The 12,594-nt window shown below is 44.8% G+C and overlaps 1 protein-coding gene across 1 annotated transcript in view; it reads left to right on the top strand.

The window, feature by feature from the left end:
• LOC119977132 (FRAS1-related extracellular matrix protein 2-like) overlaps positions 1 to 12,594 on the top strand; it is a 276,399-nt gene that overhangs the window by 116,427 nt on the left and 147,378 nt on the right. Inside the window, exons 4-5 of the mRNA XM_038817762.1 lie at positions 1,709 to 1,939; positions 10,621 to 10,746. Coding sequence (XP_038673690.1) covers positions 1,709 to 1,939; positions 10,621 to 10,746 — 357 coding nt within the window. The remainder of the gene's footprint in view (positions 1 to 1,708; positions 1,940 to 10,620; positions 10,747 to 12,594) is intronic.

Below are 12,594 nucleotides of genomic sequence, written 5' to 3'. Positions count from 1 at the left end.
CCAGAGATGTTCAGCAGATTTCTCTGTCGCCAGGACCCTCTGGTCCGCCGATAGCACACCCACGCCCCTGGGTTTCCCAGTGGCATGAGTTGGCCACATTGGAAACCCCATTGGCTGGCTGCGAGAGTCCTGCTGCCAGCGCGGGCGTGCCGCGCTGCTGGTGGACTGGAGAATCCCACCCTTGAGTTCCAATCCCACCATGGCAAGTTATGAAATTCCACATTTTTAGGCATGTTCCAGTAAAATAATAAAAGCTTCTGGATTGTCATAGGAACATAGGACTTAGGAGCAGGAGTAGGCCATTTTGCCCCTCGAGTCTGCTCCGTCATTCAGTAAGATCCTGGCTGATCTGTTGGCGTCTCAACCCCACTTTGCCATCTGTCCCCCATGACTCTTGACTCCCTTGTCTATCAATCTGTCTAACTCTGCCTTGAATTAATTTAAAGACCCAGCTTCCACTACTTTCTGGGGAAGAGGATTCCACATACCTTTGAGAGAGCAATTTCTCTTCCCCTCCATCTTAAACGATAGACGTCTTATCCTGAAACTATGTCCCCTAGTTCTTGTCTGTCCCACAAGAGGAAACAGCCTTCTGGTATCTTGCCATATCAACTCCCCTCAATAATATGACCTATCATGCTTCTAAACTGGGCAGCACGGTAGCATGGTGGTTAGCATAAATGCTTCACAGCTCCAGGGTCCCAGGTTCGATTCCCAGCTGGGTCACTGTCTGTGTGGAGTCTGCACGTCCTCCCCGTGTGTGCGTGGGTTTCCTCCGGGTGCTCCGGTTTCCTCCCACAGTCCAAAGATGTGCGGGTTAGGTGGATTGGCCATGCTAAATTGCCCGTAGTGTCCTAAAAAAAAAGTAAGGTTAAGGGGGGGGTTGTTGGGTTATGGGTATAGGGTGGATACGTGGGTTTGAGTAGGGTGATCATTGCTCGGCACAACATTGAGGGCCGAAGGGCCTGTTCTGTGCTTTACTGTTCTATGTTAAGCTCCAATAGGTATAGGCCCAACCTGTTCAAATTTTTCTCATCGACAACCTCTTCAACCCATGGGCTTGATTTTTCAATGGTGGGGTTTCCCACTCTGCCACTGGAAAAGGTGGCAGTGAACGCACTCTGTGAAGCATGAATTGGCTGGAGACGTGACTTCCTTCCCAATCTGATTCAGTGGCAGTTTTCTCGACCCACCTGGAATTGTAGAAATAAAATTCTGCACTCAAGTGTTTTATTCATTTGCAAGTAATTAAAAAAAAGATGCATAATGTAGCTTCCAGAATTAAATTTTCTTCGATATGCTATGCTGAATGTGCACACATGATGGCTTGCTGGCTTCTTACTTCAATTTCTCGAGCAACAGTGAAATAAAAGGGAGCTTAGAAAAATGGTGTAAGCTCCATGGTGTCTTTGGGCCTTGCTTGTTCTTTGCTTGTTTTTATGTTTCACGTTCATGAGATTCTCAAGAAATTTTGGTGTAAGCTGTTGTCGGCAAGATCAATGCATAAACTAGTTAAAATTTTGTTGTTCCTTTGGTGGAATTCTGATCAAGGAAATTACAGTTTATTATTATCTCTAATTATGCATTAAAATTACTCTTATCAAAGCATTTGTTCATTAGTTTTGCCAATATGAAGACAATCTCTGAAGGGCTATGTGTTGGATTTATTTGGACTTTGACCCAGCTGCTCTTCATGTTCCATTGACAGGCATAGGTACAAAGGATGGCACAGCTGAGAAGGATAAGGATTTCAGGGGAAAATCCCAGAAGCAGGTGCAGTTCAATCCAGGTCAAACCACAGCGACATGGAGAGTACGGATTTTGACAGACAACAAATACGAACTGTCTGAAACATTTCAGATTGTACTGTCTGAGCCCGTCATGGCAGTTCTTGAATTCCCAGAGATTGCAACTGTGGAGATTGTCGACCCGGGTGACGGTAAATATTTCTTTAACTGTGCTGTATTTCTAGATCCTGAACATGCATGAATTTATAGCGTGGTGCACGGATCGTCAAAGCCTATTAAACATGACATTTTACATTAAGTAAAGCAGCTTTTCAAAAGTCCGCTGGAATATCCTCAAGGAATATGTTATGCATTTCTCCAGAACACACCTGCATTTTGTTTTGAATGAAATGTTCAGAGTCTGGTAGATTCACAAATATTTCCATTCTTCTCAATGATTCGGTGTTGAGGACCCGGGTTCGATCCCTACCCTGGGTTACTGTCCGTGTGGAGTTTGCACATTCTCCCCGTGTCTGCGTGGGTTTCACCCCCACAACCCATGTTCAGGGTAGGTGGGTTGGCCATGCTAAATTGCCCTTTAATTGGAAAAAATAATTGGGTACTCTAAATTTATCAAATATTAACCATCATAACTTCCTTAAATGAGATGGCTGAAATTCAACTGTCCTGAGCACACAGCTGGTCTCGTCATTCATTGCCACGTTTAACTCAACTATGTTATGTTTTGACTTAGTCTCAATTTCCACAGTCACATTATGCTCGTACACCAGGATTGTGCTAGAGAGCAAGGATAAATTAAGTCTCCTTTCCCAATGTCAAACATCTTCTGAGAGCCCTTTCCTCAGCCCCTTCATTATCTTCAATACAAGGTGAAAAAAGCCCTTGGAAGGAGATAACTCGTGGAATTGCCTCTACCAGCATCTCTTCTGTCTCTAATCTGCTGCTTATGACTTCTTCCTGACATTCTTACTTCAGCTTTGAACCCTGCAGCTTCTCTCCTATCTCCTGTCCTCTCCAGTCTCTTCTTTAATTGTTTGTTTTGGGATGTAGGCAGTGCTAGAAGAGGTGCATGTATTTCCAATCTGCAGCTTTTTCTAAATTCATTTTTGAGGTGTGGGCATTGGTGGCTCGACCAAGATTTATTGCCCATCCCTAATTGTCCTTGAGAAGGTAGTGGTAAGCTGCCTTCATGAATCACTGCAATCCATGTGGTGTAGGTACACCCTCAGTGCTGTTGCACAGGGAGTTCCAGGATTTGACACAGTGACAGTAAAGGAACAGCAATATATTTCCAAGTCAGGATGGTGTATGGCTTGGAAGGGAACTTCCAGGTCGTGGTGCTGCTGTACTTGTCCTTCTTGATCATAGTGGTTGTGGGTTTGGAAGGTATTGCCTAAGGAACCTTGGTGAATTCCTGCAATAAATCTTGTAGATGGTACACACTGCTGCCATTGTGCATCGGTGAAGAGGGAGTGAATGTTGGTGGGTGGGGTGTCAATTAAGTGGGCTGAAACATAGGAGCAGGAGGAGGTTATTTGCCCTTCGAGCCTGCTATGCCATTCATTATGATCATGGCTGATCATCCAACTCAATAGCCTAATCTTGCTTTCCCCCCATATCCTTTGATCCACTTCGTCCTAAATGCTATATCTAACTGCATCTTGAAAATGTTTTGGCCTCAATTACTTCCAATGCTAACGAATTCCACAGGCTCACCACTCTCTGGGTGAAGAAATTTCTCTTAATCTCTGTCCTAAATGGTCTACCCCATAACCTCAGATAGTGACCCCTGTTTCTAGACACACCACCATGGGAACATCCTTACTGAGCTTGAATGTTGTTAGAGCTGCACTCATCCAAGCAAGTGGAGAGTATTCAATCACACTCCTGACTTGCACCTTTTAGATGGTGGACAGACTTTGGGGAGTCAGAGGTGAGTTATAGCCACAGGAGTCCTCGTCTTTGACTGCTCTGGTAGCCACATTATTTACATGGTAGTCCAGTTCAGTGGTAACCTCCAGGATGTTGATAATGGGGGATTCAGCAATTGTAATGCCATTGACTGTCATGGGGCGATAATTAGATTCTCTCTTGTCAGAGATATTCATTGCCTGGTAATTGTGTGCCACAAATGGAATTTCCACTTTTCCGCCCAAGCCTGACTATGGTCCAGGTCTTGCTGCATTTGGACATGGACTGCTTTAGTATCTGCGGAGTGGCGAATGATGCTGAGTATTGTGAATTCATCAGTGAACATTCCCACTTATGGTGAAAGGAAGATCATTGATGAAGCAACTGAAGGTGGTTGGATCTAGGCTACTATCCTAATGAACTCCTGCAGTGATGTTCTGGAACTGAGATGATTGTCCTCCCAACAACCACAACTGCCTTCCTTTGTCCAAGAACCTTTTTAACACCCCAGACAGTTTTTTCAAAGAATTAAAGGGCAGGTGCTTTAAATGCCTTAAGAGCATCCTCTGATAGTACATCTTGACACTTTTGATGGTTGTTTTTCACAGTTCCACTGAGTTTATGCTCTTTTTAATGTATATTCACGTCCACGGTTAGTATTCCCAAAGGCCAACTTAACTGTCCCAAAGGGCACCTGACCTCCCCCAAAGGTGTCCCAGGTCCACACCCAAAGGCATATCTTACCTCACCAAAAGGGTATCCTAGCTATGAAAACAAATTCACAAAGTTCAGACCTGCTCCTGTCAAGTATAATCAATCTATGCATTTCAGGTTTCCGACACCTCTCACACCAAAGTCACATAGGTGGAGGCAGCTGCTGATTTCTTTGGGCAGCTGTCTCTGCGTAACACACATGCAGGAATGTGACCCATCCTCATTCATGGTAGGTGCCTGGTCAAGGGTGGGACTTTAAGACTCGTTCTCCATTATCGCAACCAAATAGAGGCTCTCCTTTGTTGCAAAAATTCAGGCTTAATTTTGAAAATGACATATTCCAATCACAGCAAGAATCTTCAACTTAATCAAAGTTAATTTCATTGTTAAGGGGGAGAGCTGGCTAAGATTTTTTAAAATAAACTTACAGCACCCAATTATTTTTTTCCCCAATTAAGGGGCAATTTAGCATGGCCAATCCATCTAACCTGCATCTTTAGGTTGTGGGGGTGAGACCCATGCAAACAAAGGGAGAATGTGCAAACTCCACATGGACAGTGACCCGGGATCGAACCCAGGTCCTCAGCGCTGTGAGGAAGCTGTGCTAATCACTGCGTCACCGTGCCGCCCACGAGAGCCGGCTAAGGTGACTAGGTATATAAACTAAAAGGTATGGCAGTAAATAAACAGTGAAAAACATTTAAAGTAACAATTCTAAATGTTCAACAAATACACAATCCATTGAAAAACAAAAACTCAGCCAGAAAGATCTATCCATGGTTTACTAAGGAGGTTAAGGATAACATTAGTTTAAAGATTAGATTAAAAGAAGAGGTTTATAATGTTTACAAAGAATAGTAATGAGTCTAAGGATCGGGAGTGTTTTTGAATTCAGCAAAGGGTCATCAAAAATTTGATAAAAAGAGAAAAAATAGAATATGAGAGTAAATTATCCATGAATATAAGAACAGATTGTTGAAAGTCAATAAAGCAAATATTGACCCTTAGAAGCAGATACAGGAGAAATAAACATATGGAATGAGGAAATGACAGAGACATTGAACACATATTTTGTGTCTGTCTTCACAGTAGAAGACATAAGTTACATATCAGAAATAGGGGGTAAACCAGGGGTGAATAGTTTGAGGAAATTAAACTAATTAATATTAGCAGAGAAAAAGTACTAGAGAAACTCAACAAATCCCAGGACCTGATGGCTTACACCTTGTGGTTTGAACAGGAAAAGTTGCAGAGATAGTGAATGTGCTGGCTATGATTTTCCAACTTTCCCTAGGTTTGGGAATGGTCCCAGCAGATTGGAAATGTAACACCACTATTCAAGAAAGGAGGGAGTGAGAAGCAGAAAACTATGGGCAGGATTTTATCCTGACCGCCGCCCCCGCCACACCATTGGCTGGCAATGGGATCTTCTGATCACACTGCTTTCAATGGGGTTTCCCATTGATCGCTCCCTCCACCTGTGGCGAAGTGTTGGGTGGCGTCGGGGAGGGGCTTTGGCACCGTCAGTGGGACCAGAATATTCCACCGGTAGTAACGACCGGAGAATCTTGCCCTTTCGGCCAGTTACCCTGACATCAGTCATTGGGAAATTTCTGCAATCTATTTCAAGGAGATCTTAATATTGCCCTTGGAAAAGTATAATTAAAACAATTCAACATGGATTGTACCAAAAGGAATTTTGTTTGACAAATTTATTAGAGTTTTTTGAGGATGTAACTAGTAGGATACATTAAAGGGGACCAGTAGATGTGGAATATTTGGATTTCCAAAAGACATTTGAGAAGGTTCCACGGTAAAGATTTAAAGACAAGAAAAGGGCTCATGGAGTTGGGGGATGCACTATTAGCATGGATTGAGAATTGGTTTTGGTTTTTCAGCCAGATGAAAGGCCACCACCTCCGTGCAAAATTCCAGATACAATGTTGACTTGGCTTCTCACTGTTTCACTGCCTTGTCTCTAAAGTTCAAGGTAAAGCTGGATGCTGCCACTGATCAGATTAGTAAGAAGTCTTACAACACCAGGTTAAAGTCCAACAGGTTTGTTTCAAATCACAAACTCTCGGAGCTAGTGATTTAGAACAAACCTGTTGGACTTTAACCTGGTGTTGTAAGACTTCTTACTGTGCTCACCCCAGTCCATGCCGGCATCTCCGCATCACGACTGATCAGATTGAGTGAGCTGATTAATTGACTGACCAGATGCTTATACCACCTCTTTTCTATTAATATTTTACAACAGCAGGATCACCACACAGAATATTAAATAATATGGAGTCAGCCTGTGCACTATTTACTGTTCCTGTAGCTCCTTATTTTAATTAATCTTTTAGTTACGAAAAATATCAGTAAATAGAAATATTATTTGGAGACTGCTTTAGATGTAACTTCAGTTTTTGTCCAAGGTGAGAAGATCGAGTAAAGATAGAGATCAGCAATGATCTAACTGAATGGCAAAACAGGTTCATGCGACTGAATAGTCTCCGGCTGTTCCTTAGCCTCAGCTTATTTCCCAAAATGCAAAGAGACCAACAACAGAGTACCTCCCTGGACCTGCAATGGTCTTAGCTTCAACACTAGTAATTGGTAGACTAATCTCATTGCCTCAGATTATTCCAATATTATAACACATTTGACAAATCAGGCGTGCACATTAAGGAAGATAGGGAGAAAATCCATTTTAAAATTTTGGTACAAAAATGAATTTCGGTTTCTAGGCAAAAATAAGTAATTTTACCAGATTTATGGCGCGATTCTCTGGCCTCGGTACACTCTGCTCAAGTGAAACGAGGGCGGTGAATAGTGGGAGAGGCAGAAAACCACGCCAGGTGGCAAATAGTTTGCGATGCAACAAGCCCGCTCCCGTAGGTGGAATCGGGATCTCGCAGTAGCGTGGCGAGAAACCAATCATCACCACTTAAGCCCTATTTCCATACAATTAAAGAGAACCACCCCATATCCCACATCCTTCCATCGTTCATCGGCATCCCCAGCCAGTTGTTACGCTAGCATCAATTAGTACTCCTTTTGTGAACCCGGCGGAAGGGCTTCTGTGGGGAGCCAAGGAGGTGAGTAGCCATCTTTGCTCACAGGCATAGAAACCAGAAGGGGACCGGGCTTGCCACCCCAGTGCTCGGCGGTGGGTCGGTGCCCCTGGCTGGGGGTAGGGGACCCACTACAGGGGTTGGCCACCATGGGACGATGGGGGGGGAGGGGGGGGGGGGAGGCGCTGGGGGTGCAACTGCAGGACAACCGTGCATGGAACCACCATGCCATCTCCTGGATCATGTGTACTCCTGTCCCTATCCGTCTGCCTCACCAACCACCATAACCCGTACAGACTGTCGAGGCCCCTTGCGATGCGACCGAAGGCTATTGTTAATAGGGAATTGACAATTGTGGTTAAGTGAGCACTCCGCACAACGAAAGTGGATTCCCGTGGGTTTGCGGGCCATGTAGCATGTGCAGCTCATTGCCTAGCATTCCAATCACACTATGATCCGGGAGCATGTGCACGGCTGTAGGTTGGGTGAGTGCCAAGGGGAGGGAAGGGATGCCTGGAGAGATGGGCCAAGGTTCAGAGGTCGCGCGCATTGCGGAAGAAAGTGACAGAGGCATCATACTGGTTGTGCACAAAGGTGTTTATTGTGTTTTCCAATTTCCCATTCTCCTCTCCTCACCCCCCCCCCAACACATACACACACACACACAAAGCAAGTGGGGAAAACATCTTGCTGGAGCAGGTTGTTCCGTCTTGCAAAGTTATTAAAGACATTTCTCCCTGACTCTGCTGTAACCTTGGAATGATATTTCCCATGCAAGGCAATATTCCAAACCTAATAAATCCATCCACAGTCTGCACTGGGTGCAAACATTTACCAAAAGAACAACAATAACACGTATTTGTATAGTACTTTAAATGTACTAAATCATCCCAAGGTGCTTTAAAGTACTTTTGAGTTGAAAGCCTAGTCACCATTAGTGGAGTGATTACCATCTACTGCAATTAATTAAAGGAGCATTAAATGATGAGAGAGAAGCAGCTGATTGGTTTGCATGGATCACTCAGAGCCTGTTGCATTTTGTTAATTAACTGACTCATCTAGTATAGAAATTTGTGAGCTTCTTGAATGTCACCGTGTTAACTCCTTCCCCCCGGAATGCTCTCTATCACCATATTTTGACATAAAACAATTCACATTTTCCAGGCCACAAGCTTTAGTGGTGTTTATATAATTTCAGCAACCTAAGAAAAATACTCTCCAAGCCCCATTTTCAAAGCATCACTCCCACTGAGTGGTTTATCTGCAAGAGGAATGTATTGGGAGTACATTGTTTAAAGGAAAGGTTTGGGATTACACCGCAAAAGTAAAGCAAGCAGAAGATTTAGATAGTATGTGGTTTGGAAACTAGAGAAAAGAACAGTCTTTTAATTGGTTTACGTTTTCAGCAGTGGAATTGATCCAGTTTGTCAACCACGGCGAGTGACAATGACTCATATTGGTAATTTTTCACTTAACATCTGGCTTGGACATCTTGGATTGCATCTACTAATTAATTTTAATCACCAAGAAAAGCTGATTTAGGGACAACAAAAGAGATAATCAGGACAAGTCTAACTTGGTCTTAATTTTAACAGGTGGGGGATGTTGTAGGGGAGAAGTTAAAATATTGGGAACAAGCAGCCCGACCACATGCCTGCATGTTTAAAATTTAGCAAAAACAAATTAGGCTATCAATGAGATTGACACAAAAGCAGATGGAGACCTTATTAACATTCATGTTATCATTAGAACTGCAGTTGGTGAATGTGGGTGAATAAGTGGGAACCCCAGGCTGTGTGATTCCAGCAGCAGATGCAAGGTGGGAGGTAATGACTGGCCAAAGTAAGTGTCAAAGAGCTACTCCTTTTAGCATTTCTTCTGGCTCAGAAAGAACAGGGGTGTTTTCCCAAGACCTCACAAGGAAACCTTTGTTCTCCTTCACCAACCACTGCACCTTCATCCACAAGCTTGCACTGCAGTCCCAATGTTCCCAAACACTCAGCTCCTATCTCTTTCCCTTTCTGATCACCCATTAGTACCTATTTCCCTTACTCTGCCCCCTCTTGATAGCTACTCAGAGCTTCCATTTATATCCACAGCTATGAACCATGCCCATTGGATCCGGCTGTAGACTGTGCTATATCTTGCTTATGCCCCCACTCTAAAATGAAAACTGGGGCTTTGTATTAGCAGCTGACCAGTTTCCTCCACCTTCAAGTCTCTGTCAACATCAGGCCTATTAAAATCAACTGATCTGACACATATTCAACAGCGAGTCCAAAACCCCCCCAATTAACAATGATTTAATTTCCAGCAAGTCGAGGAAATTTACAAAATCTTTTTTTTTGCCTTTATCTGAATAATAAGTCGAAGTAGTGAAATTTCTCGTCTTCTCCAATGTGCAACAGACATTCAGGAATTTTTACAGCTATTTGTTAACAGAAAATTTTATAGTCACCGAATTACAGATGTTTAAAGCTTCTTCATCTTGCAGGTGTATAGCCTACTGTGTAAATGGCATGAAAACTTTTATATTTACACAAACTTGTCTCTTAAGATACTTTCAGAACTGTATGAAAAACTACAATTATTTTTTATTTTTACATAAATGTGTTAACTTGCAAAATATCCCCAAATATTTTGGTTTATTCAGACCCGTAGTGCCAGGATTAATTTGGATTTGGGGTTGAAAGGATTCCTTTGATATACAGCCAGAAGCCTGTGGGTTCTCTGGAACAAAGGCAAACATACTTTTTCACAGTGGGAGGTGCAAAAATGAAACTGCCTGCTAAAGTCAAAATTCAAGTAAAGGTCAACCAGGAGACTTCTGTCCTATGTAAATATTATAAAGATATTAATATTCAAGTTCATTCACCACACATCCATTGACTCGGAAGCAACAAGATTCAAATTCTAACATTACAAACTATAGAAATTGGTTAAAGGAACTGATATGCACCAATATTTGGAGGAGGCAATAATAAGGTTCTCAATGCAAACGTACCAGCAATTATTTGGATAAGATCGAAATTCCACAGAACAAAGAATAATCTTTATCTTCACCACATGTTCTCATTATGAATGATGCAATTCAGAGCAGGTGTGTTCATGCCCAACAATACAAAAACAATTTAATAATTTCCATTGTTTCCCCCCTTTACAATACTTATAAATATGTTCTTCAGAATCAGCGGTCTTTATCCCCAAGGCTTCCTATGCCATTGATGAAGATGTTGGTGAACTGTTGATTCCGGTGAAGAGGACAGGAGACGTGAGTCAGGAACTGATGGTCCTCTGTTCCACACATCAAGGTAAGAGGACAAATAGCAGTTACTGCAGGAAACCTCATGTACCCCAAACCTGTATACTTCTTTAATTCAGCCACTGAGGTATTCTTACATGTATAAGTTTCAGACTGTTCTTATAGTTACTGCAGTTACTTTGAGGTACCCTGTGGTCATAGGCACTTAAAGGCATAATACTCCACAGAGGCATAACACTCCACAGTTGAGACTCCTTTCCAAGTGTCTAACTTGGTATACTGATTGTTCCTTATTATGTTTGCAAATTATTATTATCATACAGTAAGTGAATTTATAAATGTCAATGGGCTGGATTCACCGTTTTTGAGGCGAAGTGCCGACGCCAGCGTGGGAACTGTGACGTTTTACAGTTCCCACACTAAAATCGGCGCCGAGCCCTCACCGATCCTGCGACCAGCTCCCACAACAAAAACGGCTGAGAATGGCCGAGTCCATGGTCGCGTATGCGCACGGTGACGACCTTCAGCGGTCACACCGCAAAACATTGCACCGGCCATGCGCGGCCCCGACCTGCCAAATGCTGCCACCCCATACCAGTCCGCCCAGCTCTTGCAGAAGTCCTCCCGGCCAGCAGCACAGCTCCCGGCCGATTCCCAATTCCCGGCCGATCCCCAACCACTGAGACACCACGTCCCCCGCGTGGTTGGGAACTCGGCGCATCGGGGCAGAGCATCGGGGGAAGGCCTTCAGCTGATGCGCCAACGCTATTCCAACGGCATGTGGCACATGCCAGCACGGTAACAGTGTGGATAGCACAATCGCTTCACAGCTCCAGGGCCCCAGGTTCGATTCCGGCTTGGGTCACTGCCTGTGCGGAGTCTGCACATCCTCCCCGTGTGTGCGTGGGTTTCCTCCGGGTACTCCGGTTTCCTCCCACAGTCCAAAGATGTGCAGGTTAGGTGGATTGGCCATGCTAAATTGCCCTTAGTGTCCAAAATTGTCCTTACTGTTGGGTGGGGTTACTGGGTTATGGGGATAGGGTGGAGGTGTTGACCTTGGGTAGGGTGCTCTTTCCAAGAGCCGGTGCAAACTCGATGGGCCGAATGGCCTCCTTCTGCACTGTAAATTCTATATATGATGCGATGATGCTATTTCGGAGCAGGCGGAGGATAGAATACCAGTGTAAAACCGGCGCCGCCCCGACTTGAACGTCGGAAGGGATTCCCCGGCGGATCGCAGATTATGATATCGCCGTCGGGCAGCGGTGAATCCCACCGAATGTGTTTCTCAATCTGGTGCTAAAGTGCCCGGATGTCACTGCCAAGCTGGCAGGAGCACTGCCAGGGTGGCAATGCAAGAGGTCCTGAGTGCCAGTGTGGCTCTTCCAAGGGAGCCGAGGGAAGCCGTGCCCATGAAATGAGGGTGGAGGGGAGGGTTTGAGGGGTGGGGGTTTGCAGGGCAGGTAAGTAGGGGGCTCCAGGAGGTTGAGGGGGTGACAGATGGGGTTCCTGAAAGGGAGGGTTGCTGTTAGGGGGCTTGGGGAAGCTTGAAAAGGTGGGGGGGGGGGGGGGGCAAAGAGACCCCATAGCAGGGTGTCATCATTTGGGGTGTAGAGGGTAGTGCCCATATATGTGGTGGTGGCATTGCCCATGGGTGGGTTAAGGGTGTGCAGGGCTGGTAAGGGGCACCTAGGCACCCTTGCACTGCCACCCTGGTACCTGGGCAGTGCCGCTCAGGCACCTTGGCACTGCCAGGGTGACAGTGCCAAGGTGCCACGTTGCAGGGGAGGACCAGGGGACTTCCTGCACTGACCCTGACCATCAGGGGTCTCCAGTGGCTCGGGGAGACCCCCTGTGTGCCGTTCCACCTGGTACACATTTGTGTGGATCAACGCTG

The sequence above is a fragment of the Scyliorhinus canicula genome, chromosome 14, assembly GCF_902713615.1.
Source record: "Scyliorhinus canicula chromosome 14, sScyCan1.1, whole genome shotgun sequence".
In the NCBI taxonomy this organism is placed as follows: Eukaryota; Metazoa; Chordata; class Chondrichthyes; order Carcharhiniformes; family Scyliorhinidae; genus Scyliorhinus; species Scyliorhinus canicula.
The sequence above is the reverse complement of the archived record's forward strand: the minus strand, read 5'-3'. Positions and strand labels throughout refer to the sequence as shown.